The 27,928-nt window shown below is 41.6% G+C and overlaps 1 protein-coding gene across 4 annotated transcripts; it reads left to right on the top strand.

Moving 5' to 3' along the window:
- Positions 1–27,928, top strand: rhot1a (ras homolog family member T1a). Of its 4 annotated transcripts, XR_009523491.1 has the most exons (22): positions 43–436; positions 1,055–1,113; positions 1,428–1,509; positions 1,774–1,817; positions 1,919–1,972; positions 2,083–2,135; positions 3,037–3,145; positions 6,149–6,250; positions 6,770–6,868; positions 7,147–7,255; positions 9,178–9,298; positions 9,499–9,583; positions 9,750–9,895; positions 14,211–14,311; positions 14,725–14,855; positions 16,232–16,315; positions 16,776–16,904; positions 19,827–20,029; positions 21,827–21,949; positions 23,485–25,242; positions 25,659–25,691; positions 26,948–27,928. XR_009523491.1 is itself a non-coding variant. In XM_060040598.1 (20 exons), the coding sequence occupies exons 1-20, from the start codon at positions 400–402 to the stop codon at positions 27,063–27,065; spliced, it is 1,989 nt and encodes a 662-aa protein (XP_059896581.1). In that variant the 5' UTR covers positions 43–399; the 3' UTR covers positions 27,066–27,928. The 4 variants fall into 4 exon arrangements, 2 of the variants coding, with proteins under 2 accessions (XP_059896592.1, XP_059896581.1); XR_009523489.1 differs by lacking the exon at positions 25,659–25,691; XM_060040598.1 differs by lacking the exons at positions 23,485–25,242; positions 25,659–25,691.

Below are 27,928 nucleotides of genomic sequence, written 5' to 3'. Positions count from 1 at the left end.
GAGAGCGCTGGTGTGCGTTTTATATTTGAATTGAAGTTTGTCCTCAAGGGCTTGCTGTATTTGCCGGGTATCGGAGGTCAGGCGTGTTCGTAACATTATATCGAAATGTTACAAGAAGAGTAAAATAACCAGGTATAATAGGATGAATTCCCATGACTAGTTTCAAAAACGGTCTGGCTAATGGGCAGATAATTCGCCGAAGCCAAAATAAAGGACATAGTGAACAAAACTGAATACATAATTTGTACGACCGTTTTGTCCTACAAAGGCGCGGATAGTTTGACAGCGACAGGAGTGCACTTCGCAGGCCTGACGTTAGGCAAATCACTTGCATCTTAAACTATCTATGACAAATTAAGACTCTTCTCTTCTCGCTCGTCAAATAAAGACAACTCAAATATGAGGAAGGACGTGCGGATACTACTCGTCGGGGAACGTAAGTGGCAAATCTTCCCAAATCCCTAGGTTGTTGGACTGATATCCTAGCTTGCTAGCAAGATGCTAACAGTCCTGCCTAGCAGGTTTATACCACTGCAGCAAAGGAAACAGTGATTTGACATGTTGGATAATTTACAATGCACCTTTTGCAAATCACCCATTCGATATGTACTGAATGCCTTATATATATATATATATATATATATATATATATATATATATATATATATATATATATATATATATATATAGTTAATGTTATACATATTGAATCAATGGTGTGAATATAATTTGTCGTGATTTTGGTTGTTCTTCTCGTTTCTTTTGGTGGTGTTCATATAGAAAAAAAGAACCAATGTTATAAGGGGCATAGGTGATTTTCACTGTCTGGCCAATTGGTTATGTTGTGTCTAAAATGTTAAAGGAAAGCTCTTTTCTGCGGCTCTGTACTGTGGTGGCCTTAATAAAGTGCAGGGATTCCAACACTTGATTATGCCTACATGGAGGTTGCCACCCTTATCTTTGCCCTGTTGTTCAGCAGACCAACATTGTGACACCAAGTCGAGGTCATAATCCAATATCCTACACCTTTATTTTCTTCCATGTGTCCATACAGCCAAGGTAGGGAAGACGTCGCTGATTATGTCCCTGGTCAGCGAGGAGTTTCCTGATGAGGTATGCATCTCCAGACCATGACAAATGCTTAATAAAAGACCCACTTGCATCATGACAGACTTAACTGAAGCCTATTGAATGAAGATACGGCCAAAAAGTTTTGCTGAATCATTCACATGCAAACTGTAATATTATATAACCGCACGTTGTCGTTTCTCAAAAGACATCATTGCCTAAACCATTTGCCATACAAATTAATTGTGCATCAGATCTGTATGTGGCTAGCTAAAAGACATACAATGCAACACCTGGCCCTAGCAAGGACTAACTGCTCTGGAATTGGTGGATCACTCTTATTGTCCATCATGGTCCAGGTTCCCCTTCGAGCCGAGGAGATAACCATTCCAGCCGACGTCACGCCGGAGAGGGTCCCCACACACATAGTGGACTACTCAGGTAAGCCTTGATTCTGACATCCCGGGCAGTGCTTTTAACAGATTGACAAGTTGTCCTGATTATGTACACACACAAAATCGTTGAAAGTTCCATAATATCCGCATCAGAGGTCATTGTATAATTTTGTGTAATAATGAATACACGTATTGTAATTTAAATAGGATCCACATCGCTTCTAAACTGTTTAATACAATATTGGTGAATAAAACAATAAATGATGATACTGTAACCTCTCACTCCTTGCATACATGTTTAATCCTTTAGAGGCTGAGCAGTCAGATGAACAGCTCTATCAAGAAATATCAAAGGTTTGATTGTTACAACTAAAATTAAATTCCATCTTCATGGTTCTTATTACTACACCTAGTATTTATCTTGTCCGGCAAACTTTAATAATTTGTCTTTTTAGGCAAATGTTATCTGCATAGTGTATTCCGTCAACAACAAGAAGTCCATAGAGAAGGTGAGTGTTTTGAGAAGGCCTTTCACTGTGTTCTGTCGGTTTGGGGTGACATGCACGTATGTTCCTGGCTGTTTCGTTTGATTTTTGTTTTATATGTCCCCCCTGCCTAGGTGACGAGCCATTGGATTCCCCTCATAAATGACAGAACAGACAAGGACAGCAGGTGTGTTTTATAGTGTGTCTGTGTGAGAGCCTCCCTCCAAACCGATAGTGTTACCTATTTGGAACCAGCATACTAAGGGTCAGTAGTGGCATATTCCAAATTATATAATCGTTCTTCAGTCTTCCAGTCTGTCCTGTTAACTGGTCAAGCATAGTAGCTAGCACTCAATCCCTGAGCTGAACTAATATGGGATATAATTTGTACCAATGTAATATCCGCCAAAGACATTTGATCAGTTTGCGTATATTCGACCCTCCGGGCTAGGAATGTATGTGACTAGGGTTGTGACGATATTTTGTGCCACGATGTAACGTGATGAAATGCGATGAAAAAATGGTTTGCGATATAATGTGTAGATACACTTTTTTTTTTACATCGTTTATTTATGGACCTAAGTTTGCACTTTTTGTTTATTGCCATATATGACAAGATGATTAGTCTGTGCCATGTTACTATAACACAACTTGTTTACAATTTCATAACATTGGAAATATATAGGGCAAATGGCATTGTTTGCAAATTTTGTGTCTTTAAAATAAACTATTTTTTCAGTCATACATTTTCTTCATTCAAGTTTTGTTCAAAATATCATTATAATATCGAATCTTCAAACCCAATATTGTGTATCGGGTTGAAGGGGATGAACAAAAACAATATTCTTGTATACTTTTCTTTTTTTAAACATACAAAACGAGGATAGAAGAGAAAAATAGCAATTCTGTATTGATGAACAATATAAATCACTTTTTTGACTTGGTAATACCAATGTACAGAAAAAAAAAAAAGGTGGATCCTTGGCTTAAAATATCTCTCGAGGTGGGTCGGTATTTTAAAGCTCCACAAACCAAAGTATTCTTCTTCCAATATTAATTCCTGTGCTCATTGTTTTTTTATTGATCAGGGTTCCATTGATCCTGGTTGGCAACAAGTCTGACCTGGTGGAACACAGCAGTATGGAGACCATCCTGCCCATCATGAACCAGTACCAGGACATCGAGACCTGTGTCGAGGTGATGCATTTATATTATTATATATGTATTCAAATTTATCCTTGGAGGTTATATTGAGATCAAAGCACTATGGAGCCCAACAGCTCATTCAATTATGTGGTACCAAATATGAAAGGAGTCTAGTTGCTTGAAAGGAGTCTATCCACACGCACACACACACTTTCCAGCAATGTAGACATCCATCTACTTGCCATAGTTGCCGCCGAGTAAATTCATTGGGGGACTGCTGTGTTATATTAAAGGAAATTCCACTTTATGAGGTTTTCTAACAATAATATGAGTCCCCCTAGGCTGCCTATGGTCCCCCAGTAGCTAGAAATGGCGTTAGGTGTAAAATTATAACTCTATCCTGCTCCGCCTTTGAAAAAACGAAAGCTCATACGGGCCAGGTTACCTCCCCTTCCTCTGCTTTGCCTGCCGAGAATATTGGGCCCGAACCGAGAGCTACGAACATGCGAGTGTCAAATGTGTGTGTGAATGCACCCACTATAACGCAAGTGTTGTACACTTCTTTGTTATTTGGAGAACCGTTCTGCTGTTGTTGTTATGGCGCATAACACGCAACACAATAACACAAACTTGCGTAATGCTCCCATTTGGTGTAAAGACTAGAGTGCGTCGGGTTCTCTGACGTCTCAGGTACTTCAACAACGAGACTCGTAGTGGGGGTCATCTCGGCCATGGTTGAGAAGGAATTGGGGGGGAAAGGAACTTTGGCTTTGACTCCCTGAAGTCGAGGCTGAACCACGATTGCTATTGCCTGGGTTTGTTGCCCGTGATTGTCTCCAACCCCGGTGGACGTGGTGCCCCTGCGCCGGTGCCCTGACACCGGTGCTCCGGCAGGAGACAATCCCGGGCAACAATCCCTTTCTCCTCCATGGCTGCAAGCTGCCCAGGGCCACACCCCCACCCTCCTCCTTGACCGGCCTCTCTCCTCCTCATTAGCATTTAAAGATAGCCAAAGAAGGGAGGGTTCCCCTCCCTTAGCCTGTGCTGAAAGATTTCTAGTGTCATTGCCAGTCCATGACGCTACAAACATTAGTCATGTAAGAGTTGCACCAATCAGACTAGAAGGTGTCTATGCGTCTTCATCCATAATGTACAGTACATGCTCAAGGAAAGTCAAAAAGCAAGGCTGAATTTTCAATTCTTTCATCTCATTCAAACATCTAGGATGAATATGTTCTGTATAAGTCTCATAAATATGAGAGCAGACTTTGACCAACCCTAGAAACATCCACCATTAGTAATGTAACCATTTTGATGACTATTATATTGGTATGGCTTGACATCTCATCAATGATTCTCTATGAGAGAGACATCCAACATGCATCAATGGGTCAAATGGTCAAGATGATCACTTTGATTGATGTGATTGATATGATTATAGATCTATGATATCCAACTTATCACTTAAAATGTAGATCTGTGATATGTCTGAAATGGCATTAGTGAACGTTTAACTGGCAAGTCAAGGTTGTTCTTGGGTCTGGGCTAGGGCTTTGACTTTTGCCCAAAAATCATATTCGAAGTTCGTTTGTTTATTAATATTTGAATATATTCGAATATTTATTAATAATATTTTGACCATTAAATGCCTTCAGTAAGACCTGGATTGGGCTTCGCGAGGTTTGTTTACCGTCGTTGCTATGGTTACCGGTCTTGCGTGTTCCAATGGTTTATTAGGTTTCTAATAAATCGCTGTCTAATCAATACTTCAATGCCTCTTCCGTGGTCATTACAATATTATGAATAGACTGCGTCGGGTTTTCCGACGTCTCTCCCTCTTGGCCTGCCCATAACAGGTTTGAATATTAAGGGCTGCACAATATTAGTTTGAATTTTGATTTATTTTTTGATATTCGAATGATATTCGAATAAAGAAGTATGGAGTCAAAGCCCTAATCTGGGCCCACTTCAGTGGTCTGCTGCGTGGACTGACCCATCAGAGTAGTTAATGGACTGTCCCAGCAGTACACCACCTGACCCACTATAAGGTCCAACATTTGTTCTGTTCAAAGTAGGGCCCGACCGATATTGATTTTTGAGTGCCGATGCTGATGCCGATTATTTTAAGAGAAAAATTACGATTACGATTTAATCGGCCGATTAAAAGCAAAACAAAAAAAAGCCTATAAAACATAATCTTTTTGATACCTTAAATATACTTTAAACACTTTTGACGAATATGTGAATTGAATGCAGAACCTTTGAGTGTTTTAGAATACATTTACAGTCAAAAATGAGTGGAATGTAAAATGTAAAATAAATAACTAACTCCCAATGTGCTGCGCTCGTGAGCAGTGACTAACACGTGCGTGCTGAGCAGTATGGTCTCACCGTTAGAGTCTACAGTATAACAAATTAACATGGCCTGGGACCTAAAGAAAAACAGCCACAACATTCTCAAACAACGCGTCTTGTGTACATTGGTGAGGTGAGCGCGCAGCTGCCTGAGCGAGCGTGCTTTCATGTTGTACGGTAAAATTCAATATCCTCTTTTTTACTCCAGCTAAAGTTGTTAGTTAGCAAGGCGAGTAGGAGCACAATCTGCAGGATACTAAGCGCAATAACATTTCTAAAAAAATAAAAAAAAATTAAAATCGGTTGTAATCAGCGTCTTTTTGGCAGATGTCGATTATTTTCAAAAAGGCTATAATCGGCCGATTAAATCGGCAGGCCGTTGAATCGGTCGGGCCCTAGTTCAAAGCGGTCCCGACCACTAGCCTGCCGGATCAGTTTCCAAGCTATAAGTGGTATATCACACACACACACACACACACACACACACACACACACACACACACACACACACACACACACACACACACACACACACACACACACACACACACACACACACACACACACACACACACAGTTTTCCTTATTTTGCTGAGGTTTATTGCAGATTATTGACACAGTGAACACTAATAACAAGTGTATAATCTTTTTGTCTTTATACACAGCATTTACACTTTCCTGTGCTTCTCTTTCTGTCAGTGTTCTGCTAAGAACCTGAAGAACATCTCTGAGCTATTCTACTACGCCCAGAAGGCTGTGCTCCACCCTACCGGACCCCTCTACTGTCCAGAGGAGAAGGAGGTGAGAGGAGGTGGTGGATCCAGCGTGTACCTATGGGCCTTATGCACCGGATAGTGGCCATCTTGGTTTTCAACACTATCTTGGTGCGGGAACAAACAGGTTCCGCATTAACCCTGTTGTGTAAAATGTTTTAATTTGACACCATCTTGTTACGATCAGTTCTGTGGAGTCAGTTATCAGATCGTTCTGAAAGTTCCATAAAATCGGACACAGAAATAGAACTCGGAGGGTGACATGAACACCTTCTCCCACTTAGAAGTTGGTAATTACGGTTACTTTGACATTTGGCATAGGAACACTCAGAAGTTGTTTAGATACTGGCCATATAACATTGGTATATCTAGAAACGGGAGAGATACTTGATTAAACATGTGTCAGATTATTTAATGTACACTTAGGTGTACATTAACATATAAGTTTCTTAAAAATGTTTTACCTTTCCATCTAGTTGCTTCACTTTTACATCAGAACATTTAAGGTTTCTCTGTTTGAATAAACAAATGCCTTCCTTTGTTTCAGATGAAGCCTTCCTGTGTAAAGGCCTTAACACGTATATTTAAAGTGTCTGACCTGGACAACGACGGCATCCTCAACGACAATGAACTCAATTTCTTTCAGGTACTCCGTTCTACATTTCTCACAAATTAAATTTGAAACATGAATCAATAGTATGTCTGAAATAAAAACAATATTTAGCGAGTTTCTGCAACGTAACGTTTCGCTATTGGTAAATAATAGGGTTAATTGCTTTTGTTAAGAGCCTAACGAATCCAATGTTGTTTGGCGATCACAAACTCGCTTTAGAAGTAATGTATTTGATCTGTATTATACTTTATTTTATGTTGCCTCAGATGTAACGTGTGTGTGTGTGTGTGTGTGTGTGTGTGTTTTTGTAGAGGACATGCTTCAACACACCGCTGGCGCCCCAGGCATTGGAGGACGTGAAGAACGTTGTTAGGAGGAACATGACAGATGGCGTCCAGGACAACGGACTGACACTGAAAGGTCAGTCAACCTTTTCCCTCCGGTTCTCTCTAGGGATGAGACAGAATATTCGATTATTCGATTATTCGTTGCCGAGGGTCAAAGTCGATTTTTAACATTTGGACAGTTAACATTTTTTCCCATTCAAATAAACAAGAATTAACGGACTGAACTAATGTTGGACAGGTGTCCAAGGGCATTATCCCGCTTATACCATGGTCACTTGCCATAGAAAGTAAATGAAGACCATTCATTTATAGGGGGATTCTTTTTTTATCAACACGGCGGATGTGCACGCAGAATTATCGGCATAAGAAAATTTGTTTGACCGGTTGCCATGGTTATCTCTGTGTGATTAATTTGCAGTTGCGGTGTTAACTAGCGATGTTGTCAGCTTACTGTTACATTAAACTGTGATCAGAAAACCCGGTTACATGCTATAGACCCTATAGTATCTGGTATAAAGGCTGGGACGAATTTCAAATTCTAAATACGTACTCTTTATGTTGAAAGTATAGACCGTCGCGATTCAGCCTTTATACCACAGATACTATAGGGACTATAGCATATAACCGCGTTTTCGGATTACAGTTAAATGCATTTTTCACAATTTACCAGCTCTCGTTTTTAGGGCTGAACAGACAATTTGACTAGAACTACTTAGCAGGTAGTTGTTTTTTTGCGTTTAAGATATTAAGTGATTTCTTGCCGATGATCCATGGCTGCCTTCGTGAATGTCGGCACACATCGAATAATCGATTATTCGTTCCTACCACCCATCGATTATTCAACCATGAAAAATTGGAGTTATTCACATCCCTAGTTCTCTCCCTCTTGGGCATTTTTCCTTGAGCGATGCTTAAAGGACCTCCTTAGCCCAGGTCGTAATTTAGCTTATGAGCATTGCTAGCAATTAAGGACAATTCTGGTATTCTGAACATTGAGTCCCCTTTCTGGTTTGTCTAGGATGATATACAGTGGTTAACACCGACATTTTTAATATTTTAATATTGTTCCTGTCTCGAGTATTTAATTAATTTCTAATCGCCCCTGCCTGCTTCACAATGGCTGGGTATGTGCATTCTAAAACACCCCTAAACTTTTGTTTTCAGAAATGTGAAACTCATCGAGTGGTTAGTGGTGTTCGGTGATGTACCTAATCAAGTATCGTAGCGAAGTACCATTCCTGTCGTGTTTTTATTTGGCATTTTGTAAATGAAACGGTAACTGAGGAAAACATTTTTTTTACTCAATCAACTTTTTAAATTAAAAATCTTAAAGTGTAATTCCGGCGAAAATTGAACCCAGGGTCTTTTTCGGCATGAAAACACATAAAATAAGCCCTCCAGACACTTTTTTTTCCATGTTATTGGTTAGGGTCACAGGGAACGCTTCCAATCGGCATTTTTTAACCACTAATATTGCCCAAAATAGCACCAAACCTCGGCAGTAGCATGATTAGGGTCCCTACACATAAAACAAATCCTCAACAACTTAGTTAGCGTACCGGGAGTTTATTAAAAACAAGTCGATTACTGGCTACCGTAAATAATATAATAGAAGCGCCAACTAATTGAACTAAAAAAATCACCCCTCTTGATACTTGGCTGTTTTAAATTGGTTGTCGCCTCTTATATTATTTACGGTAGCCGGTAACCGACTTATGCTGAATTCCTGGAAACATGGACCTACCGGTAAGGTACAGACTTGGAAAACAGTCTTTTTTAAAATAAAATAAGGTACTGGTATTGGTTTTGTGTTGATCCCTCAAACTGTAGGTGATAATTCCTGAAAATCAGGCTGAAGAATAAAAGTTTGGTTGCTTTACAACCACGTTAATTTGGAGTATCAACTATTTCTCTATCCACAAATGTATAAATATTGGCTATAGCAGCTCTCTCACCTGCTCACTTGACTCGGCTCTGATTTGTCCATGGCTGCAGGCTTCCTGTTCCTGCACACACTCTTCATCCAGAGGGGGCGGCACGAGACCACCTGGACGGTTCTCCGGAGGTTCGGCTATGACGACGATTTGGAGCTCACTCAGGAGTACCTGTTCCCCTTGTGAGTGCTCGCCTGCTGCTATTTAACACACAGAACGAGGAGATTGGGAACTATAGCGAACTCTGGAAGCATATTGTATTTAATTCACTTTTCTTGGCTCTGTAGTTAATCACAAACTCTTGTCCGCAGCTGTGTTAATGTTTACCCCACTAAGGCTGTTCTTCTGCTGTTATTTCAAAACCTTTTATTTGTCTGTCCAGGATAAAGATCCCCCCAGACTGCACCACCGAGCTGAACCACAACGCTTACCTGTTCCTCCAGAGCGTCTTCGACAAGCACGACAAAGTGAGTGGAATGGATAAAAAAATCTATATTTCTTTCAAAGCAAAGGCTTAAATAGTCTTGTGGTTAAGGAAGTGGTCTTGATTGGTCTTGCCGTTTGTGTTGCTTCCAAAGAAAAAAAAAAAAATAGGATTAGGATTATTGTTGATTGGTCCCATTGTATCCCCAGGACAGAGACTGTGCCCTGTCGCCAGAAGAGGTTAAGGACCTGTTCAAGGTGTTCCCCTACATGCCCTGGGGCCCTGATGTCAACAACACCGTCTGCACCAACGACAAGGGCTGGATCACCTACCAGGGATACCTCTCTCAGTGGACGTACGTTAAAAACTCACTCACTCTCTCATAGGGGTGTACGGTATAGAAAGTACAACGGTGGGAATTTGCGCTACAGTATGGATTTTGACGTTAGCGTGAGACCGGTGTGACCGGTAGACAGTGTTGTGACGAGTTGTCCTGACGGGGCGTGTGTGTGTGGGGGGGGGTTCTGACGGCCGTGTTTCATATCAATCGCATCCTATTTTTTTCTGAGTTAACAATAATTTTGGCTAGGTGCTTTTCAGCACAGTTTATCATGCTCGACTCTGGTAAAACGGTCGCCGACCGTCTTCTCTGTGCCAAAAATACCGCTGCTTCGGGTTTTCCTTTGATAGGCGCGTTGAGAGGAGGAGCGGGTGAATCTGCTGTTTATAACTGTACCCGCGCACCACTTGAATGAATGCCCGCTTGTCTCTGTGCGTGTGTGTTCGTCACGGATCATCGTCTGTTATGTGGAATTACTTTGGATTTAGCTCAAGCAATATTAACCAGAAACAAACTATATGCAAATAGTGCCGTAGAGAGGTGTCAGCGCCGCAACACAACTTATTTAGTCACCTGAAAACACAACACAAATGGAGTATGAGGAATGCATGAAGGCTCAAAGTGTTGCATCGGCTATTGACGCGAGTTGTCTCACGTCAACTCAGACATCCATAAAAGCAAGCCCGTACATTGCGGCACCGTATCCATCCAGGTCACAAAGACACCCCGAAATCACCAATGCAATCACATTCCATTTGGCCAAAGATATGTGTCCAATAAACACCGTCAGTAATGAAGTCTTCAAGGAAAGGGTTAACATAGCCTACTTGACAAAAGTATGTTATCCACTCGCACAATTATTTTCCATATTGGCATTACCTGTGCTGTATGTAAAACGTCTGGGACTTGGGCACTAAGGCGATGCCTTTTCTGCAGTCCTGCATTGAATTGTTCTGAATCTGTTGCATTCTGTTATGGCATATTTATTTTTTAGTCCTTTATTTTATTATAAACATCTAATTTACAAGTTTAACAAATCTTTTACAATTTAAACATTGTAAAATCTGTCCCCTGTTGAATTAAGTTGGTCTTATGAATGCAAAGATTTGTACATTAGCAGGAATGTAGCATAATGGATCACGGATGTTAAAGCACGGTTATGTTTACGTGACCGTTCAATAAAAATATATTCGTCAATCAATTGAATAATCGTGGTAAATAATCGAGATATCAAAATTGATCAAAATAATCGTGATAATGATTTTTGCCATAATCGTGCAGCCCTAATTTTGGGTAGTTAATGCAAAGGTAACAAAGGTTAATGGGAGTGACCATCGTGGAGAGTATATGATTGGTCTTGGCTGAAGTTAGCCATGGCGATAGAGGCCAAGTTAAACTGGAATACATGGTGTGTTCGAGATGCATCGTAAACCACCCGCACAAGTTGCTCTTGTGACGTTATTTCCTGGCTTGTAGCACTTATAGCATTCCCGTTTGTCTTTGTGGGCATCGCTACTAGGGCCCGACCGATATTGATTTTTGAGTGCCGATGCCGATTATTTTCAGAGAAAAATTACAATTACGATTTAATCGGCCGATTAAAAACAAAACAAAAAAAAGCATATAAAACATGATGCAGAACCTTTGAGTGTTTTAGAATACATTTACAGTCAAAAATGAGTGTAATGTAAAATGTAAAATAAATAACTGCCAGTGACTAACACGTGCGTGCTGAGCAGTATGGTCTCACCGTTAGAGTCTACAGTATAACAAATTAACAGGCTATAATCGGCCGATTAAATCGGCAGGCCGATGAATCGGTCGGGCCCTAATGTCTACATGAGGAGTATGTTATTGGCTAGTCATTGTTAGGGTTGAGCACCGAAACTCGGTTCCAGTAGGGAACCGGTTCCGACGTAAACGGTTGTAACGAGATCGAATAAGAACGCACATTTCGGTTCCTCATAACGGTGCCTGGCGTTTTTTAACGCCCCCTGCCCCGCCCCCATGGTGTTGCGGCGTCAACTTGCGTTAGTGCTGGGTGCTATACCGGTTCACACTGAATAACGGTGTGTATTTTCGTTAGGAAATGCTTTTGTTATATACCGCCATACCGGTGTATTTGATTACACAACGTTCGGAACGCAGCGCTGCGCGACACTGTTTCAGACGGGACCCTTTTCAATGTTGCGCTAAACACGCATGGTACGACTACGACTTTCTTTATAGGTCCATGACTGCGAGGCGTGGTATTTCAGGCCAACTGGTAAAAGAGTGTGTCACGGCTTTCAAACATATAAACCATAAAGCCTATGGGCTCCTCGAGACTCGGGACGGACGATCGGCAGGTTGTAGTGATCGGCAGGTTGTAGTGATCGGCAGGTTGTAGTGGGTGAACGTGAATGAACGTGTGTGTGTTGCGAGCGAATGTAATTTTAAAGGAACAAACAAACAAACTCAAAGCCGATGCATGCATCCAAAACTTTCTGTTCAAAACCAAATAAACAGAAAGTTTCAATCAAAAACAGTCGTTATTCGCTTCAAATACGAGCGGTTGAAAACAATGTTGGCGTCTCCTGTGGCTGCCTTGCGCACCTGAGTTATGTTACTTAATATGACTTTGGCAATAATGTTGCGCCATGATGCGTGCCTGCCTGCTTTCAGCAAGTAATTAATATTATTATTATTATTATTACTCATAACAAGTCGTGCATGTATGCAAGTGTGTGCAGTTTCGTTTTTTTAAGTACCGGTTCGAGAACCGTTTTAGCACCGGAACCGTTTGAAAAGTACAGAGTAGGCACCGGTATCGGATAAAACCCAAACGATACCCAACCCTAGTCATTGTTATTGTCAGCTACATTTGCCACTTTAGCAAAGCAGCTCGGAAACAAACAACAAAACTTAACATTGTATTGCACGCACAGAAAGACCATGCAATTCATAAATTGGTGACCGGTTTAAGGCAGCAATGTATTCATGTGTGTAAGAGCATTTGAAATCGACAATTAAACGACCAACGTAGTACAAATACAAAGAAAATACATCACATTATGTTTGTCGTGTTGTACAGTTATCCTCCCTCAACTCGGTGGACTCAGAATCCTGAGTGGATACGACCAAAATTGGGCGTGCCTTGGTGTAATGTCGCAAGAAAGCTGGGATATTTCCCACTTTGCAACTCGTGTGGGGGGTCTACGATGCATCTCGAACACACCAACACTATGGGGGAAGTGGGTATGTCTGCAAGTCTGTACAATGACTTGACTGTACAATTAGTTTTTATATTTACCAAGGGACTGTATATAAAGCTACGGAAATTATGCTAATCAAACAAAAAAACAAAATATTTGACGGAAATCTAACATTGCTGGTGGGTGGTGCAATTACGTCATTTGCGTATCTGGGGTTCTCGTGAATCCTAAAAGAAAGACGCAGGGGGGGAATTTTTCTCTTTTTCACCCTGGGACCTGGTTTCGAAAGAGTGCGTGTACCGAAAACGGCCCGCAGAAATCGGCCCAAACGTGCACGATTTACGTGTTTTTACACAAAACTCTGAGCCATAGATAGATAGATATATACTTTATTAATCCCGGGGGAAATTCAAGTATCCAGTAGCAGCCGAAAACACACATAAAAACAGTGCAGATGGATGTGCAAAAATACAGATATAAATAAATATAAATAAATAAAATGTCCATTGTTGTAATCTATTGTCCTCCCTGCCTTTACTGGGAGCTGTTGTACAGTCTGATGGCCAGGGGGACGAAAGAGTTTTTTAGTCTATTAGTGGAGCTGGACTGGGACAGCAGTCGGCCACTGAAAACACTCCTCTGCCTGGTGAAGGTGTCATGCAGAGGGTGGTGGGTGTTGTCCAGGATGGACAGCAGTTTGTCAAGGGTCCTTCTCTCTGCCACACATGTGGACAGGGCCTTAGCATCAGACTGCGTGGCTCCAGCGGGAATGCAAATGTCAACTCTCTGAACACCTCTTAGTCCGAGAGAGGAAGGGAGGCGTTTCTAGGTCCAAGGAGAATGTAAACAGTTCCTTTTAAATGTACTAGTTAGGTTTAGACAAGGTTCATATATTTATATAATTGTCAATCATATTTATGAATAATAGTTCCACGACAAACATAGACCCGAATATCCGCAGTCTATCTGTACGTATAATTTGATCAACAAACTACCACCTAATTAAGGATATGTATTAAAATGTTTTACGGTTAATTGCATTGGATTAAAACATCTGCTAAATGACTAAATAGAAACCGGTTGTTCCACTCCCACATGTCACTCTTTACGTTGCTCATGGCTGCTCTTGCTGTCAGGTTAACAACGTACCTGGACGTGCAGCGCAGTCTGGAGTACCTGGGATACCTGGGCTACTCCATCATCTACGAGCAGGAGTCTCAAGCTGCCGCCATGACAGGTGAGAGGAAAAGTGCTCCGGAAATTACACTTTTCCCATTGGCGTTTACATGAAAGGACATGATAACATAATCATTCAGAAAATGCAACTTTTTGCACTAGAAACAATACACAGACATTGTAATATAATTCTACTTATCTTGTCCTCTATTTATATACTATTTATACTTTGCACTTTCCACTGTCCAAGGTTTCGATGATATGCTTTGATCGTTTCCGACTTCGCATATATATATATATATATATATATATATATATATATATATATATATATATATATATATATATATATATATATATATATATATATCTTTCTCTATCTCTATCTCATCTCTTTTGATACAAATATCTGCAAAATGACAATCAATGTTAATGAGGTAGCATTTAATCTGAAAATGCATGTCATCTCCTCAGTGACGCGGAACAAGCGCATCGACCTGCAGAAGAAGCAGACACAGCGCAGCGTTTTCCGCTGCAACGTGGTTGGGTCGCAGGGGAGCGGCAAGAGCGGCTTCCTGCAGGCCTTCCTGGGCCGCAGTCTGCAGGTGAGTTGAGGATACCCACTCCCATAAGCAGTAGGGCTTTGACTTCGAACTTCGTGATTCGAATATAATTCGAATATCAAAAAAATAAATCAAAATTCGAACGAATATTAGGCAGCCCTTAATATTCGAACCTGTTATGGGCAGGCCAAGAGGGAGAGACGTCGGAGAACCCATGCAGTCTATTCATAATATTGTAATGACCACAGAAGAGGCAGTGAATGAAGTATTGATTAGACAGCGATTTATTAGAAACACAATAAACCGTTGGAACACGCAAGACCGGTAACCATAGCAACGCCTGTAAACAAACCTCGCAAAGCCCAATTCAGGGCTGAATCCGAATACTCATACTTATAGTATGCATTTTGTAGTACGCCACAAATATAGCGCGTCCGAATGCTCAGTGTGCATTGTGTAGTACGGAAAACGTTTCCGAATGCGTACTACCGCCACAGTATACAACGGTAGGTCACTACGTTACCAGACTACGAGTCTGGTAACGGACGAAGAAGAGATGGCTGACCCGACACTACCAACAGCGGCTTAGAAAGACGTCATAGAAAGCGGCGACAAAAGAGACATTAAAAAGAGTAAAAAAGTAAAGTAAGTAATTAAGTAAAAAGTAATTTATTAAATCGTTGTTTAATAGCAACGATGACAAGACGGAAAACAGGTAACTTATCAAGGTAATTTTGCCGGCATCTGAGGGGAGATACGTCATCTCCAAACATCCGGTGGAGTTACGGCGGTGTTCGGAAGAGTTCAGAGGCGTTCTACGCATAGCTGTAGACCGTTCTAGGCGTTCTACGCATAGCTGTAGACAAGTAGTAGACACTGAACATAAATAGTATGTACTAAGTATTCGGATTCAGCCCAGGTATTACTGAAGGCATTTAATGGTCAAAATATTATTAATAAATATTCAAATATATTCAAACGAACTTCGAATATGATTTTTGGCCAAAAGTCAAAGCCCTAATAAGCAGCCTCTTTCACCTCAACATGTCTCTGCCTGGCTTATCCTTCGCACACATGCAAAGCCACAATGTTGCATAAAGTTGTACATGCCTACACAACATATCATTACACTTAATGTCCAATTAAGGGTAATTTCCTAGGGTTAGTGCAAGAGATTTGCCAATCAGTGATGCTACACATGACCATTGTGTTGCTGTGCATCAAGGATACACATGCTGCATCAACCTTTCACAAAAATATAATCAGGCAAAAATGACATTGCAATAAGTTATTATGCGTATTCACTTGATTCATTTAAATTTAAATTCATGAGAAATGTACAGTCTTGATGCAAATTGACTGCCTGGCATGGCTAGGCATCAATGCATTTATATGATGGTGTTGTCGTTCCACCTCAGCGACAGAGGACGATCAGGGAGGACCACAAGTCCCTGTATGCCATCAGCACTACGTACGTCTATGGACAGGAGAAATACCTTCTGGTAAGCATGGCTTTCCTGGTTCCACGGGAACCAGGTCGCGTGTAGTCTGGATTAGTGTTGCGTAATCTCCCCGTTATAAAATATGGGTACCACTCATCCTTATTCCATCTGTGTCTGTTAGTTCTCCCTCTCTAAATATCTTGCTCTCTTTATTTATGTAAATGTTGTCTAATCCAGCAGGATTAGTCATCCTATCAATTCATAGAGTACGACTTTTCCCATTGAAAGTAAAGATCTATCCACAAGACATGACCTAGCTCACCCCCTACACAACTGAGGGCAAACTTGTTTCAAAGGTCACCGTTACAAAGTCTCATGGCCTCGAAAAACCTCTTCAACAAAATAAGACAATCCTACATTTAGCGTTTAATTTAGTTCCTAACTAGCTATTGTACTATTTGTCACTATTGATGGATGGTGATGATTTCTAATGTGTCTTCTTTACCTCTAATCCTCTCAGCTGCATGAGGTGATGCCAGAGTTTGACTTCCTCGGTCCCGATGAGGCCGACCTATCATGCGACGTTGTCTGCCTGGTGTACGATGTCAACAATCCACAGTCATTTGAATACTGTGCCAAGGTCTACAAGGTGTGTGTGTGTGTGTGTGTGTGTGTGTGTGTGTGTGTGTGTGTGTGTGTGTGTGTGTGTGTGTGTGTGTGTGTGTGTGTGTGTGTGTGTGTGTGTGTGTGAGAGAGAGATTTCACTTGATTTTATTCTTTTAGGCTCACACATACACACAGCAAGTGACATTAAGAATAAAAATATATACCAACAACCTGTTGGAAAATGGAAGGCTAAATGCAAATAATATTAAAAGTTGGCCAGCGTGTTGATAACTGAACTTCCATAAGCCTAATGAGAAGGGTGCGCCTGCCTCTACAAACACAGTCCTGCGATGTCTGGATCAATCAAGGTCAGCTTCAGTCTCAGGTGCGGCTCAGCATCCATCCTGCTTCTGTTTTTGATTTTTATTACTTATTATTTTTATTAAGTAAAGAGAAGCCTTTCTCGCATGTATATGGTCGCAGGAGAAAGCACAGTGTTGTCCGAAAGAGCAGGGTATTTGCTAGGGGTGATCGATTAATCGAATTCAAACCGACATCGCGATATAATGGAACACGAGTTGTAAATCGCCAAGACTGTGTTTATTATTTTTTAATAAAGGGTTAGCTAACCCTAACTCTATTTTTAGTTTACAATTCAATAGTTAAATAAAGATTATATCAATTCATGCATCAATTCATCTCAACACATAGGCCTGGCCTAAAGGAAAGAGCAGTTTATATGTTGACTGTTTCTAATGTTGTGTTGGTCATACTATCGGATGATTAATTGCTTGTCCTATCATGATGGAGAGCCACCATCGTGATGCCCCCCCCCCCCCCCGTCAGACACATTAATCCTAGTCTCTTAGTAAACCTAACATTTTTGTAAGGATTGCTCTGTAAATTAAATTGAGAATATAACAAATTCATAGGAATTACATTTTTAAATTGTAAGATATGCTGCCCGTAAGCGTCGTCGCGGGGAAAAGGTTCCACAATCGCATTTCTCCAGATTGCACAGTGCCATGTTCCCAAACTATGTGTGGCTGGAGAAAATGTTCAGAGAAGAAAGTTGCCACCTGGACAGCATTGACTAAAGAGTCGTACGTGACCCTGACGTTTACCTTTTTACGGACTGGGTTGTGCAGGGTGCGATCCTGCATACCTGCTCAATACCAGCGAGGCACACTGCGGAAAACATGAACTTTCGTTTCCAAATATTTATTTAAAAACTAAAATATCTGTTTTAGTTTGTATGTTAAATTAAATGGTTTTATATCTTAAACTAATTCTGTTGCAACGAGGAGGCGCAGAGCATCAATATCCTAATTGAAAAAACAGTGCTTCCCCAGCACTGTATGGTTAAGGCAGACAACAATAGGGCCCCGCCTTGAATACCAATGTATTGAAAAAAAGAAAAGATATATATATATATATATATTTTTTTTTTGTACTTAATTAATATGCATTAATAAAGTACAAAACTTGCATGGGAAAGAAAACATCGCTCAACACGTCATCCTCTGGATGGTGTCCTCACCATATCTTCCTGCTGCCATCTGCTCCAGGATGACACGCTTCAGTTGGGCCTTCATTTTGGAATCATCATCTGACTCCTCCAGCACACCTTCTAAATGGGCCAACATGGGCAGCATGGAGGACACCATTACGTAGTTTTCTCCAGAGAGAATGGCTGTGAAGTCCAATACTGGCTTCAGCGTATTGTTCACAGATTCCTGAACACTTATGTCCTAGCATGTCAGCTGGGGGTGTCGGCGGCTTTTGTCTTTAGCAAACACATGTTTGATGGCTTGCGCCTGCTCCAGAATTCTCTCCACCCTGTGCTGTTATGAACCCCATCGTGTTGCACAGTCCTGTAAGAGACAGGGCTATTAATTATGACCTTTTAAGTTGTTGCCTAGATAATGAACCCCGTAGCCTAAACTGGAAAAAATAAGTTATTCAAGTTGTGTGTTTCGCAAACTTACCATGATCAATGAGTGCTCAGGGAGTTTAAACTTCACCCTCCTTTCCACTTTCCGCAGCTCATGTTGCTTTAGCCAGCTGTGCGAAAACGCAGTGTTGACTGTGCGTTAAAGCCCGAAAGCTCGGTCTGTGCTGGCCCTCTGTTTCGCAAGCGAGTTGTTCATTGCCAGGTTCAAGTTGTGCCCAAAGCAACTTAACCATGGCAATTTCTACTGCCGGATGGCTGAAACAATATTCGCCCCATTGTCGGAAGTTATACAGGCAATTTTTTTCTCCTGTAGTTTCCAGTCATTCATTTTATTGTGCAGTGCTTCTTCTAAATTATCTGCTGTATGTCTTTAGGGCATGAGGCTAGTTTGTAAGCATTTGGACTGCAGTATCCACTCTTTATTCAGATAATGCACTTACATGTTAACTTACATGTACGGCATCATATTACAGCTGGACCACTCGTCCAAATATTCTATATCACCCAGCTCTATCGAGATGTTACTTCTAACCTTGTTGAAAAGATTTTGGATAGTTGTAAACGTAGTTGTAGTGGCGACTTAAGTTTAAATCTTTCATGACTGATATTGTTTCTTAGCAAACTAGACACATGAGTTTGCCTGTGAATTCCATCTACAGATACTCTGCTTCTCATCTTGACTGAAATGTACGATTTCCTTGATCGACTTTTCTGTACTTTTTTTTTCTTATTAAATCTAAAATATCTGCTGGCCTAAATGATTGAGTGACATGCACTACATTGTGTACACTGGAGGAAGAAAAAAATATATATATTTGATTGGATGTGAGTTATGGCGCCCCCTGTTGCAAAAGAGGTCCTTTACTTTTCGGTGGACTGCTTCTATACGTCTGTACCAACTTTAACAACCCTCAGTTGTTTGCCTTTGTAACGGTTGAAGTCAGCTCCCCATTGTCTTCCATTGTAAAAATAAATAGCTTGGTGAGCAACTGCAACATTTTCTTCTGGCAGAAACACTTCATGGACAGCAAGACGCCCTGCATGCTGATTGCAGCCAAGTCGGACCTGCACGAGATCCGACAGCACTACAGCCTGACCCCGCTTGAGTTCTGCCGCCGACACAAGCTCCACCCGCCCCAGCCCTTCACCTGCAACACCAGTGACGTGCCCATCAAAGACCTCTACACCAAACTCACCACCATGGCTATGTACCCGTGAGTACAACTCTGGCCTCCTTCCTCTCCTCTACCCTCCTTTCTGCTCCTCTGAGTATTTGACTCAGTTCCCCCCCCCCCCCCCCCATCCCCTCCTCCACCTCCAGAGATCTTCCCTTTGCCTTCACCTCCTCTTTCCTGCTGATGCTCCTTGCCTTCGTACCAAACTGTTCAGATCCCTTTGCCCTTCCAGAGTTTGTCTGGCTATAGGGCTGCTTTGTGTGGATTGTAATGGTGGGGATGAATTTAGGAAGTTAAGCTTTTTATTAAAAATGTTTTGCTTATTTTGCCCAAGAGAACATTGTCGACAATGTAAATTGACTGTACTAGGGTCGTCCAAGTATTGAAATCGATCAATCAAGACTCCCCTACACACATCACAGCGTGTACTCTACCCTCTTATTGGTCTGTAAAAATTCAGTTCAGATCAAAGCTTTGTGACGAGCGATTTCTAGAACGCGGCAGAGAGTTGCATTGGTCTTAAAGTTGAAGCGGTGTAGATTGTTTAGCACCTTTAAATCAGAGTGACTTATTTTTACAGTTGAAATTATAACAATGCAATTAGTGGAAATATCACCGGGCTGCTATTTAGTATCCCATCAGTTGCCGAGAACTGCAGCATCCATATCTTCAGTCGCTGAAGTTTGTGTTTTCTTTTTGGACGAACCAGTGCCTCGCCAACTTCCCCCTCCTGGCATAACATTGGCGTGAGCAGCCTGTCTTTGCTGATTTAGTAGCAAAAGACGGCTCATGTTTCGGCTGGCTCAGTTTCATCGCAAATCTCTGATCTGAATTTAAGGGACTTTACTTTCTGCGACTCAATTGACCCGTTAATGTAAAGTGGATCTTTCAGGATTCAGATAAGCCTTTCAAGAAGATAAAAATCCTAGTAATCCCCTTCCCTGCTAAATCTCCATTTAAGAAGATCCTTTAGTCCGTGACTGAAACAATTGGTTTTAGCCCTCAAGAGGCATTTATAAAAATTGTGGCTTCAAAGATTTAGATGATGGGGGAAGCACAATATAGATCTTAAGATACAAAACGAAGTCTGAATCAGGCTAGTGTTTTGCTATTTAATAGAGTAGACCAATGAAGCTCTTCTCTTGCCAGTGTTAGGGACTTATCTTAAAGGGACACTTCACCCATTTGACTCATAAAATAAACAGGATAATACTTTTTGCTGGGATATATTTGTTTTTAATGCGTGACGAGACTAAGTTTTGGATTAAACAATATCCCGAGTTTGAGATCTCAATCTCGGGATATTGCCCAATATCCCGAGATGGCGAACCAATCAAATTGCTCCATCTTAGGAGGTTCACGTCTAGCATATACTAATATATAATATCACTGCCAAAAGCTGTGTGCGAGTCTGGATGATTTTATGAATAAACGACTGCATCGGGTTCTCCGATGTCTCTGGTCCTTCCACATCAATCTGAAGTTGCAGTTCAATCTGGACTTCAGAGAGTCAAAGCCAACGTTTCTTCCCCAATTCCTTTTCCAACATGGCCGAGAATCAATACACGGGTCTTATTTTGCAAACCCTGTGTGTGTGTGTGTGTGTGTGTGTGTGTGTGTCTCTCTCTCTCTCTCTGTGTGTCCGCGTGAACCCGAGCCAAATACTTTCCATATCTATCTGACTGGGAGTCAAACCCTCCACCAAAGCTACCTCTACACCATCATTCCCACTGCCCCATGTGTAGTGCAGCTATGTTGGCGGGGCCTCAGTGTATGTGTTGTGAGCAACATTTTCCATTTGTGTCTCCCTCCACACTGTTGTGTATCTCTCCGCAGCCACGCCCATCTCCGCTGCACGTGTGCCAGCAAAAGGTGCGCGTATTGCCTGTGTCAGAAGCTCTTGACGCTGGGACTCCTGCGCAGTGTTAAGGCTCAGCTCCGCCGGGTGGCGCTCCACAGGTCCATAAACAGTAGATCAACTCTGGTGGCTATTAACATTATCGTCCGCTCCTTTACCTCCAATATCCTCCTCCTCACTAGCTAGTAGGTGGTAGGGTGGGCAGGGGAAACCCTCTTTAACACTAACCCTCAAGTACTGTCTATAGTGACCTTTTCCCATTTCCCAGCTACCCAATCGACCTTGCATATTCACCGCAAGGAGAGCAAATGTAGGTGTGTGTGTGGGTGATACGAGTTAAAGTTCCCTGTAGATGTAGCACTGTTTGTAAACTGGCATAACTTATCTTAACAGTTTACAATGGCCAGCATAGAACTATGTACTGCATGTGCAGAGAAACTTCTAAAGGTGTCGAGTACCACGAGTTAATGTCCTGTCACACCCGCTCATGACCCGGAAATAAAGCACTGTGGTCCTTCCAACCGGGTTTAACCGGGACCTAACAATTGTGACTGGCAAGTCCGGACCTGGAGTTTCCCACCACTTGTCTTCTTGCCTGGTCTGAGTGTCGGGGCACATTTTTCAGACTCTAAATTTGAACTGAGCATTATATCGGGGGCCATGTATCCATCAGTGCAGTACGACCGTTTGATTGACGTACTTACTGTCCAATGCCACTCAGTGGTTCTGGAAATCATTGGCTGGAGTTTTTCAAGCCCTGCCTGTTTCACAGATGATTGACTTGTTTAATTTCCATGTCAGTACTTCTAACTCAGTGGCTTGTGGGTTATGATAAGGATTTCAAGTAATTTTGCAAAAATTGCCAAAAAAGAGAATTCCATACCCAACCTTTAACATTGCATTTGTTCCCCACTGCGATGCGAAGTTATAACTTATAAGGTATAACCAGGGTGTGTACTGTAGCTGAAATAGGATGGAGGTGCGACTAATTCCGGTGGTATAGCAAAGTCAGTCTAGATATGCTAAAGCGTTAAATTGAATGCATATCTCTTCATCCTTAACATATTGCTACATCTCTGGTGATTTTATTTTTTTATATAGTATACATATGACATAGAGTAAGTAGTGGCAGATATGTGATTTATGCCTCCATTGTTATAATAATTGATTCGTAATTATTTCATAACGATCAACTTTTGCCGGAAACTGAGCAGTTGAGATTCTAGATTCTACACTGCTGAAATTCTTGATTTAGGATTTAAGGATTTAACCATAGCATGCCCTCCTATATTTGTTCTCATGTAGTGGATATGCAAAGTGGAACGTAGAGTTGGTTTGGTTGTTTGTTATTTGCATGAGTGTGACGGATGTAACCCATGTTCATGTCACCCATATGCCCTCGATTGATAACCGAATGAAGTGTGGAAGATTGAAACAGATTTTTTAATGTATTGGTTTTCTATATTTTTGTTATTCACTAATACCAAACAGTATGCTGAGGGGATCTAATCAAATGAAATTATTTTCAGTTTAAGTTTGTCAAGTGATTACTACCAATGTAATTTATTATTTCATGCTACTGTCCTGTCCTCTCCCTCTGGCCCCTCTATCTCTCTCTCTCTTCCACATCCTCTAGGTCTTTATCTACATATCTCTGGCTCCCGTTGTTCCTCTTCCTCTTGCACGTCTTCACTCTTTGCTGATTTATTTGCCCTAACCCTAATAACCCTACCCTGCCTTTATCTGCCCTGAGCTGCTAATGCCTGCCCTGGTCAATAAGCACAACATCCCCCTCTAGTGGTGGCAGGGAACAATTACTGCATCTAGCACTGAGTATCCCATTCGGTTGTCATAATGCCCATGTGGTTCGCTCCTGTATGGTTAGTTAAAACCGTATGGTTTTAAGGGGTCTCTGTTGCACTGCACATTTGTTGTTAAAAGCATGTTACAGGGTTTGTGTTGGCTGAAAGAGTGGAATGGCGTTTTACTGGACCCCATCAGAGGACTTGGCTAGATTGCCTGCTTCAATGTAATTAGTGTACCCTGGCACTCAGTTTATGTGCCTATACTTCCATGGACTATATGGAATTGAGCATACCAAATTATTAAAGGTATTTGAGTACAGTACAGGTGAACTTGAATATCGTGCAAAAGTTCATTTATTTCAGTAATTCTAGGTGAAACTAATATATTATATTGACTCATTACATGGATAGTGAGATATTTGAAGCCTTTATTTGTTATAATTTATATGATTATGGCTTACCGTTTACGAAAACCCCAAATTCAAAATCTCCGCAAAATTTGAATAATACATGCAATCAATAAAAAAAAAGGTTGTGAATTCTACTACTACCTGGCACATGTACTACAGCGTTTCTACAGCTAGATGCGTTTAGATACGAGTCCATCATTACGGAAAATTCCTGCCACATGCCAAGGAAAACGGGGGGATGACAATCTTTCTTTTGATAGACCATTTAAAGGCTTAGGAACCCTTTGCCGGTGTTTTGGATTAATTAGCTGATTAGAATGTGACACTTTGAGCCTACAACATTAAGCCCTTTCACAATATTCTAATCTGAGATTTTGAATTTGGTGTTTTAATAAGCTGTAAGGTATAATCAGCAAAATGATAACAAATAAAGGCTTGAAATATCTCATTTTCCATGTATTGAGTATATAATATATTAGTTTCACCTTTTTTTAAGTTCAATTACTGAAATAAATTAACTTATGCACAATATTCTAATCTTTAGATTTTCAGCTGTATATTCCCTGCAACCTGGGCTTGGTTGTTTATATCTCATGCTTAAAAGACCTACCAAGACTTTTGGCTATCAAGTTGACTTTAAGGACAAACCTTTTTTGCTGTTGTGTAAGATCCTATCTGAAATAGTGAGCAACAGATAGTAATACGTTTGTTTTGTTGAATTAGTTTATCCTATTTTGGTCAGGGGATGTAGTATAATGTGGTCTTGTGAAGCCCTTTGATATTTTAACTGTGATTTAAGGTCTCTACATTTGACGTAAATTGATAATATTGCTATATAAATATTATAATATAATAGTATCCGGTCAATAGGTTGTGCAAATGTGTATTCACTCCACCTTTACACTAAACTACCAAACCCGGCTTTCATGTGGTATGTGTGTGTGTGTAAACTCATGCATTGTGTGTGTTGATTGCACTCTGCGTAAAACTTTGGGGTTTTGCTTGCACTTTGTGTAGGTGGAGTTAAGGTTGTGGTTCTGGTTGGGTGGGTTGTGTGTCGGTGTGTGTGTATGTGTGCTTGTAATGAAGAGGGCAGTCATGTGATCCCTCTTCACCGTGGAGGACCCCACTGTTGAAATCTACACAGACGTGCAAAGGCTGGAGACTGCAGCCAGAAAGGTGCGTGCGGGCATATGTGCTCTTCTTCGTGAGTCACCGTTGTACACACACTCGCCTCCTCACGTTTCATGGAAACACTCGATGGTCGCATCAGGGGAGGAAGGTAAAATGGTTCTGTTCCATGCATGGGGATGAGTTCCACAACCACAACCCTTGCAGTTTTCGGTTTGTCGTTTATATTATGACTCCCAATGGATTCCAACTGAACAAGTCTTTCCTTTTGCTGCCAGGAGGAGGGTCTATAGCTCGGCCCGGGGCCAATGCTTGGAGAAGGGGGTAGAAGGTTTTGGGGGTATTTTGGTGACTGGCGTTCACTGGAGATTGAATGGTGGAGGTGTGGGTGTGTGTCTATAGGTTGATTTGGTTACTTTGGTCTGAGCGTTTAACCCTCTTAAATCCTTTTTTTCCCCCCTCAGCTTCCTATCAATGCTCCCTTAATGAGCCTCCAGGTATAGTCCAGAATGCGTTTGCCTCACGCTAAAGCAGCTGTTTGTATGTTTTGCCACTACATGGCAGGAAGTATTTTCCACAAGCAGTGCTTGATTTATTCCTCATTCTACCTTTTTAAGTGTCAGCAGCAATGTTGGTGTCCTAACCTAGCTGTTTCGTTTTCTAAAATAACTCTTAAAACTAGTACTCTATCTTTCTCCATTACTGTCTTTCAGTCCCTCTCTGGAGCCAAATGACGAAATGAAGCCTGTCTGTTGTGAACAGTACATTGTTTGATTTTGATACCAACTCAATATCCATGGGATAGAAACCAGAAAAAACCATTTATTAGATTAACTGTATTTATCCAGGCTTGCTGTAAGTCTTCTTCTAGGTACATTTTCTGGGTCCCAGTTGGTGTTCCGACAAATATCAAAACGACAATGTGAAAACTAATGTGGTTTGTGCAAATATAAACCAAGGCATAAACGATAAGTACAAGAAGTACCCAGGAAAAGAGATCCTTTGTTTCGTCATTTGGCCAGAGGATATAGATGTTGGTGGACCAGAACCAACCACCCACACACCCACACAAACACCCACACACCCACACAACCACCCACACACCCACACACTCACACAACCACCCACACACCCACACAACCACCCACACACCCACACAACCACCCACACAAACACCCACACACCCACACAACCACCCACACAACCACCCACACAAACACCCACACACCCACACAAACACCCACACACCCACACAACCACCCACACAAACACCCACACACCCACACAACCACCCACACAACCACCCACACAAACACCCACACACCCACACAAACACCCACACACCCACACAACCACCCACACAAACACCCACACACCCACACAACCACCCACACAAACACCCACACAAACACCCACACACCCACACAAACACCCACACACCCACACACCCACACAACCACCCACACACCCACACAAACACCCACACACCCACACACCCACACAAACACCCACACACCCACACACCCACACAAACACCCACACACCCACACACCCACACAAACACCCACACACCCACACAACCACCCACACACCCACACAAACACCCACACACCCACACAACCACCCACACACCCACACAAACACCCACACACCCACACAACCACCCACACACCCACACAAACACCCACACACACGCACCCCGACCCATACCCTCCACATTGACATCTAAGCTCCCTTGTTGTTCCTCTTCCAGGCACCTGGCGCAGGTGGACTCAAAGAACTCCACGTTCTGGCTCCGGGCGAGTCTGGGGGCCACCGTATTCGCCGTGCTGGGCTTCGCCATGTACAGAGCACTGCTGAAGCAGCGATGATTCGCCGTCACCGGGCGCATGCATGAGACATCAAATCCCCCGTCCCCCTGCTCCTTCTCATGCCATAATGGCCGCCTTATTCCTGACAGACTAAAGACTACTCCCGCCAAACTACCGGGCCTCGCTGCATCATCATCACCAACCCTGTGTACGTGTCTCAAGAAGAACAAGTGGATGGCCAGATTGATGCATTTTATAAATATATATATTTGAAAATAAAGGGTGTTTTTTTTCTTTTTGTTGAGTGGAATTGGAAATGGTTTATTTTAGAAATCTTGAGAGATTTGGGCGCAGTTTAGCTGCAGCCAATCTAGGATCATCCTATTCTATTCCAGGCTATACATAAGGTAGTCATGTTTTAAACTTTTAATTACACATGCACGCATATCAACATATACATTTTAGGATTGAGCACCTCCCCAGAGAATTTAACCCAGAAGAAAATGGCAAGGTTGATGTGACTGTCATCCAAACAAAGCAATTTCTATCTTCAGAAAATTGTGTAATGCACTTTTCTTGTTTATATTAAATTATTTTCTTTCCATTTACTTTATTTTTGGTTCCGTTTATTTGGGGTCTGTAAAGAGTGTTTTGCTCAGTGCCACATGGAAAAGATGGAGGGAATTACATTTCGGTGTATTTTAAGTATTATCAATGATTGTTTATATTGAGAATCTCGTGCGCCTTTTCTGTTTCTAAAATACAACTTTTTTCTGTTCTCATTAACTTAACTAAAATTATTTTATTCTACACAATGATCTAATACCCCCCCCCCCCTCCCATAAAGCTATGGAACTGTTTATTCGTATGGACTTTTCCAGCACTTACAATATAGGTACAATAAATATGTGAGTTTGATCTGA

This window comes from Gadus macrocephalus, chromosome 2 (assembly GCF_031168955.1).
Source record: "Gadus macrocephalus chromosome 2, ASM3116895v1".
NCBI lineage: Eukaryota > Metazoa > Chordata > Actinopteri > Gadiformes > Gadidae > Gadus > Gadus macrocephalus.
This window is presented reverse-complemented; position numbering and strand designations above follow the sequence as displayed.

Excerpts from the sequence above, each read along its gene's own strand:
- rhot1a (XM_060040598.1), top strand. The coding sequence starts at position 400 with ATGAGGAAGGACGTGCGGATACTACTCGTCGGGGAAC. Across the intron at positions 1,114-1,427 it reads GCGAGGAGTTTCCTGATGAG|GTTCCCCTTCGAGCCGAGGA; the intron begins GTATGCATCTCC and ends ATCATGGTCCAG. Across the intron at positions 6,251-6,769 it reads ACTGTCCAGAGGAGAAGGAG|ATGAAGCCTTCCTGTGTAAA; the intron begins GTGAGAGGAGGT and ends CCTTTGTTTCAG.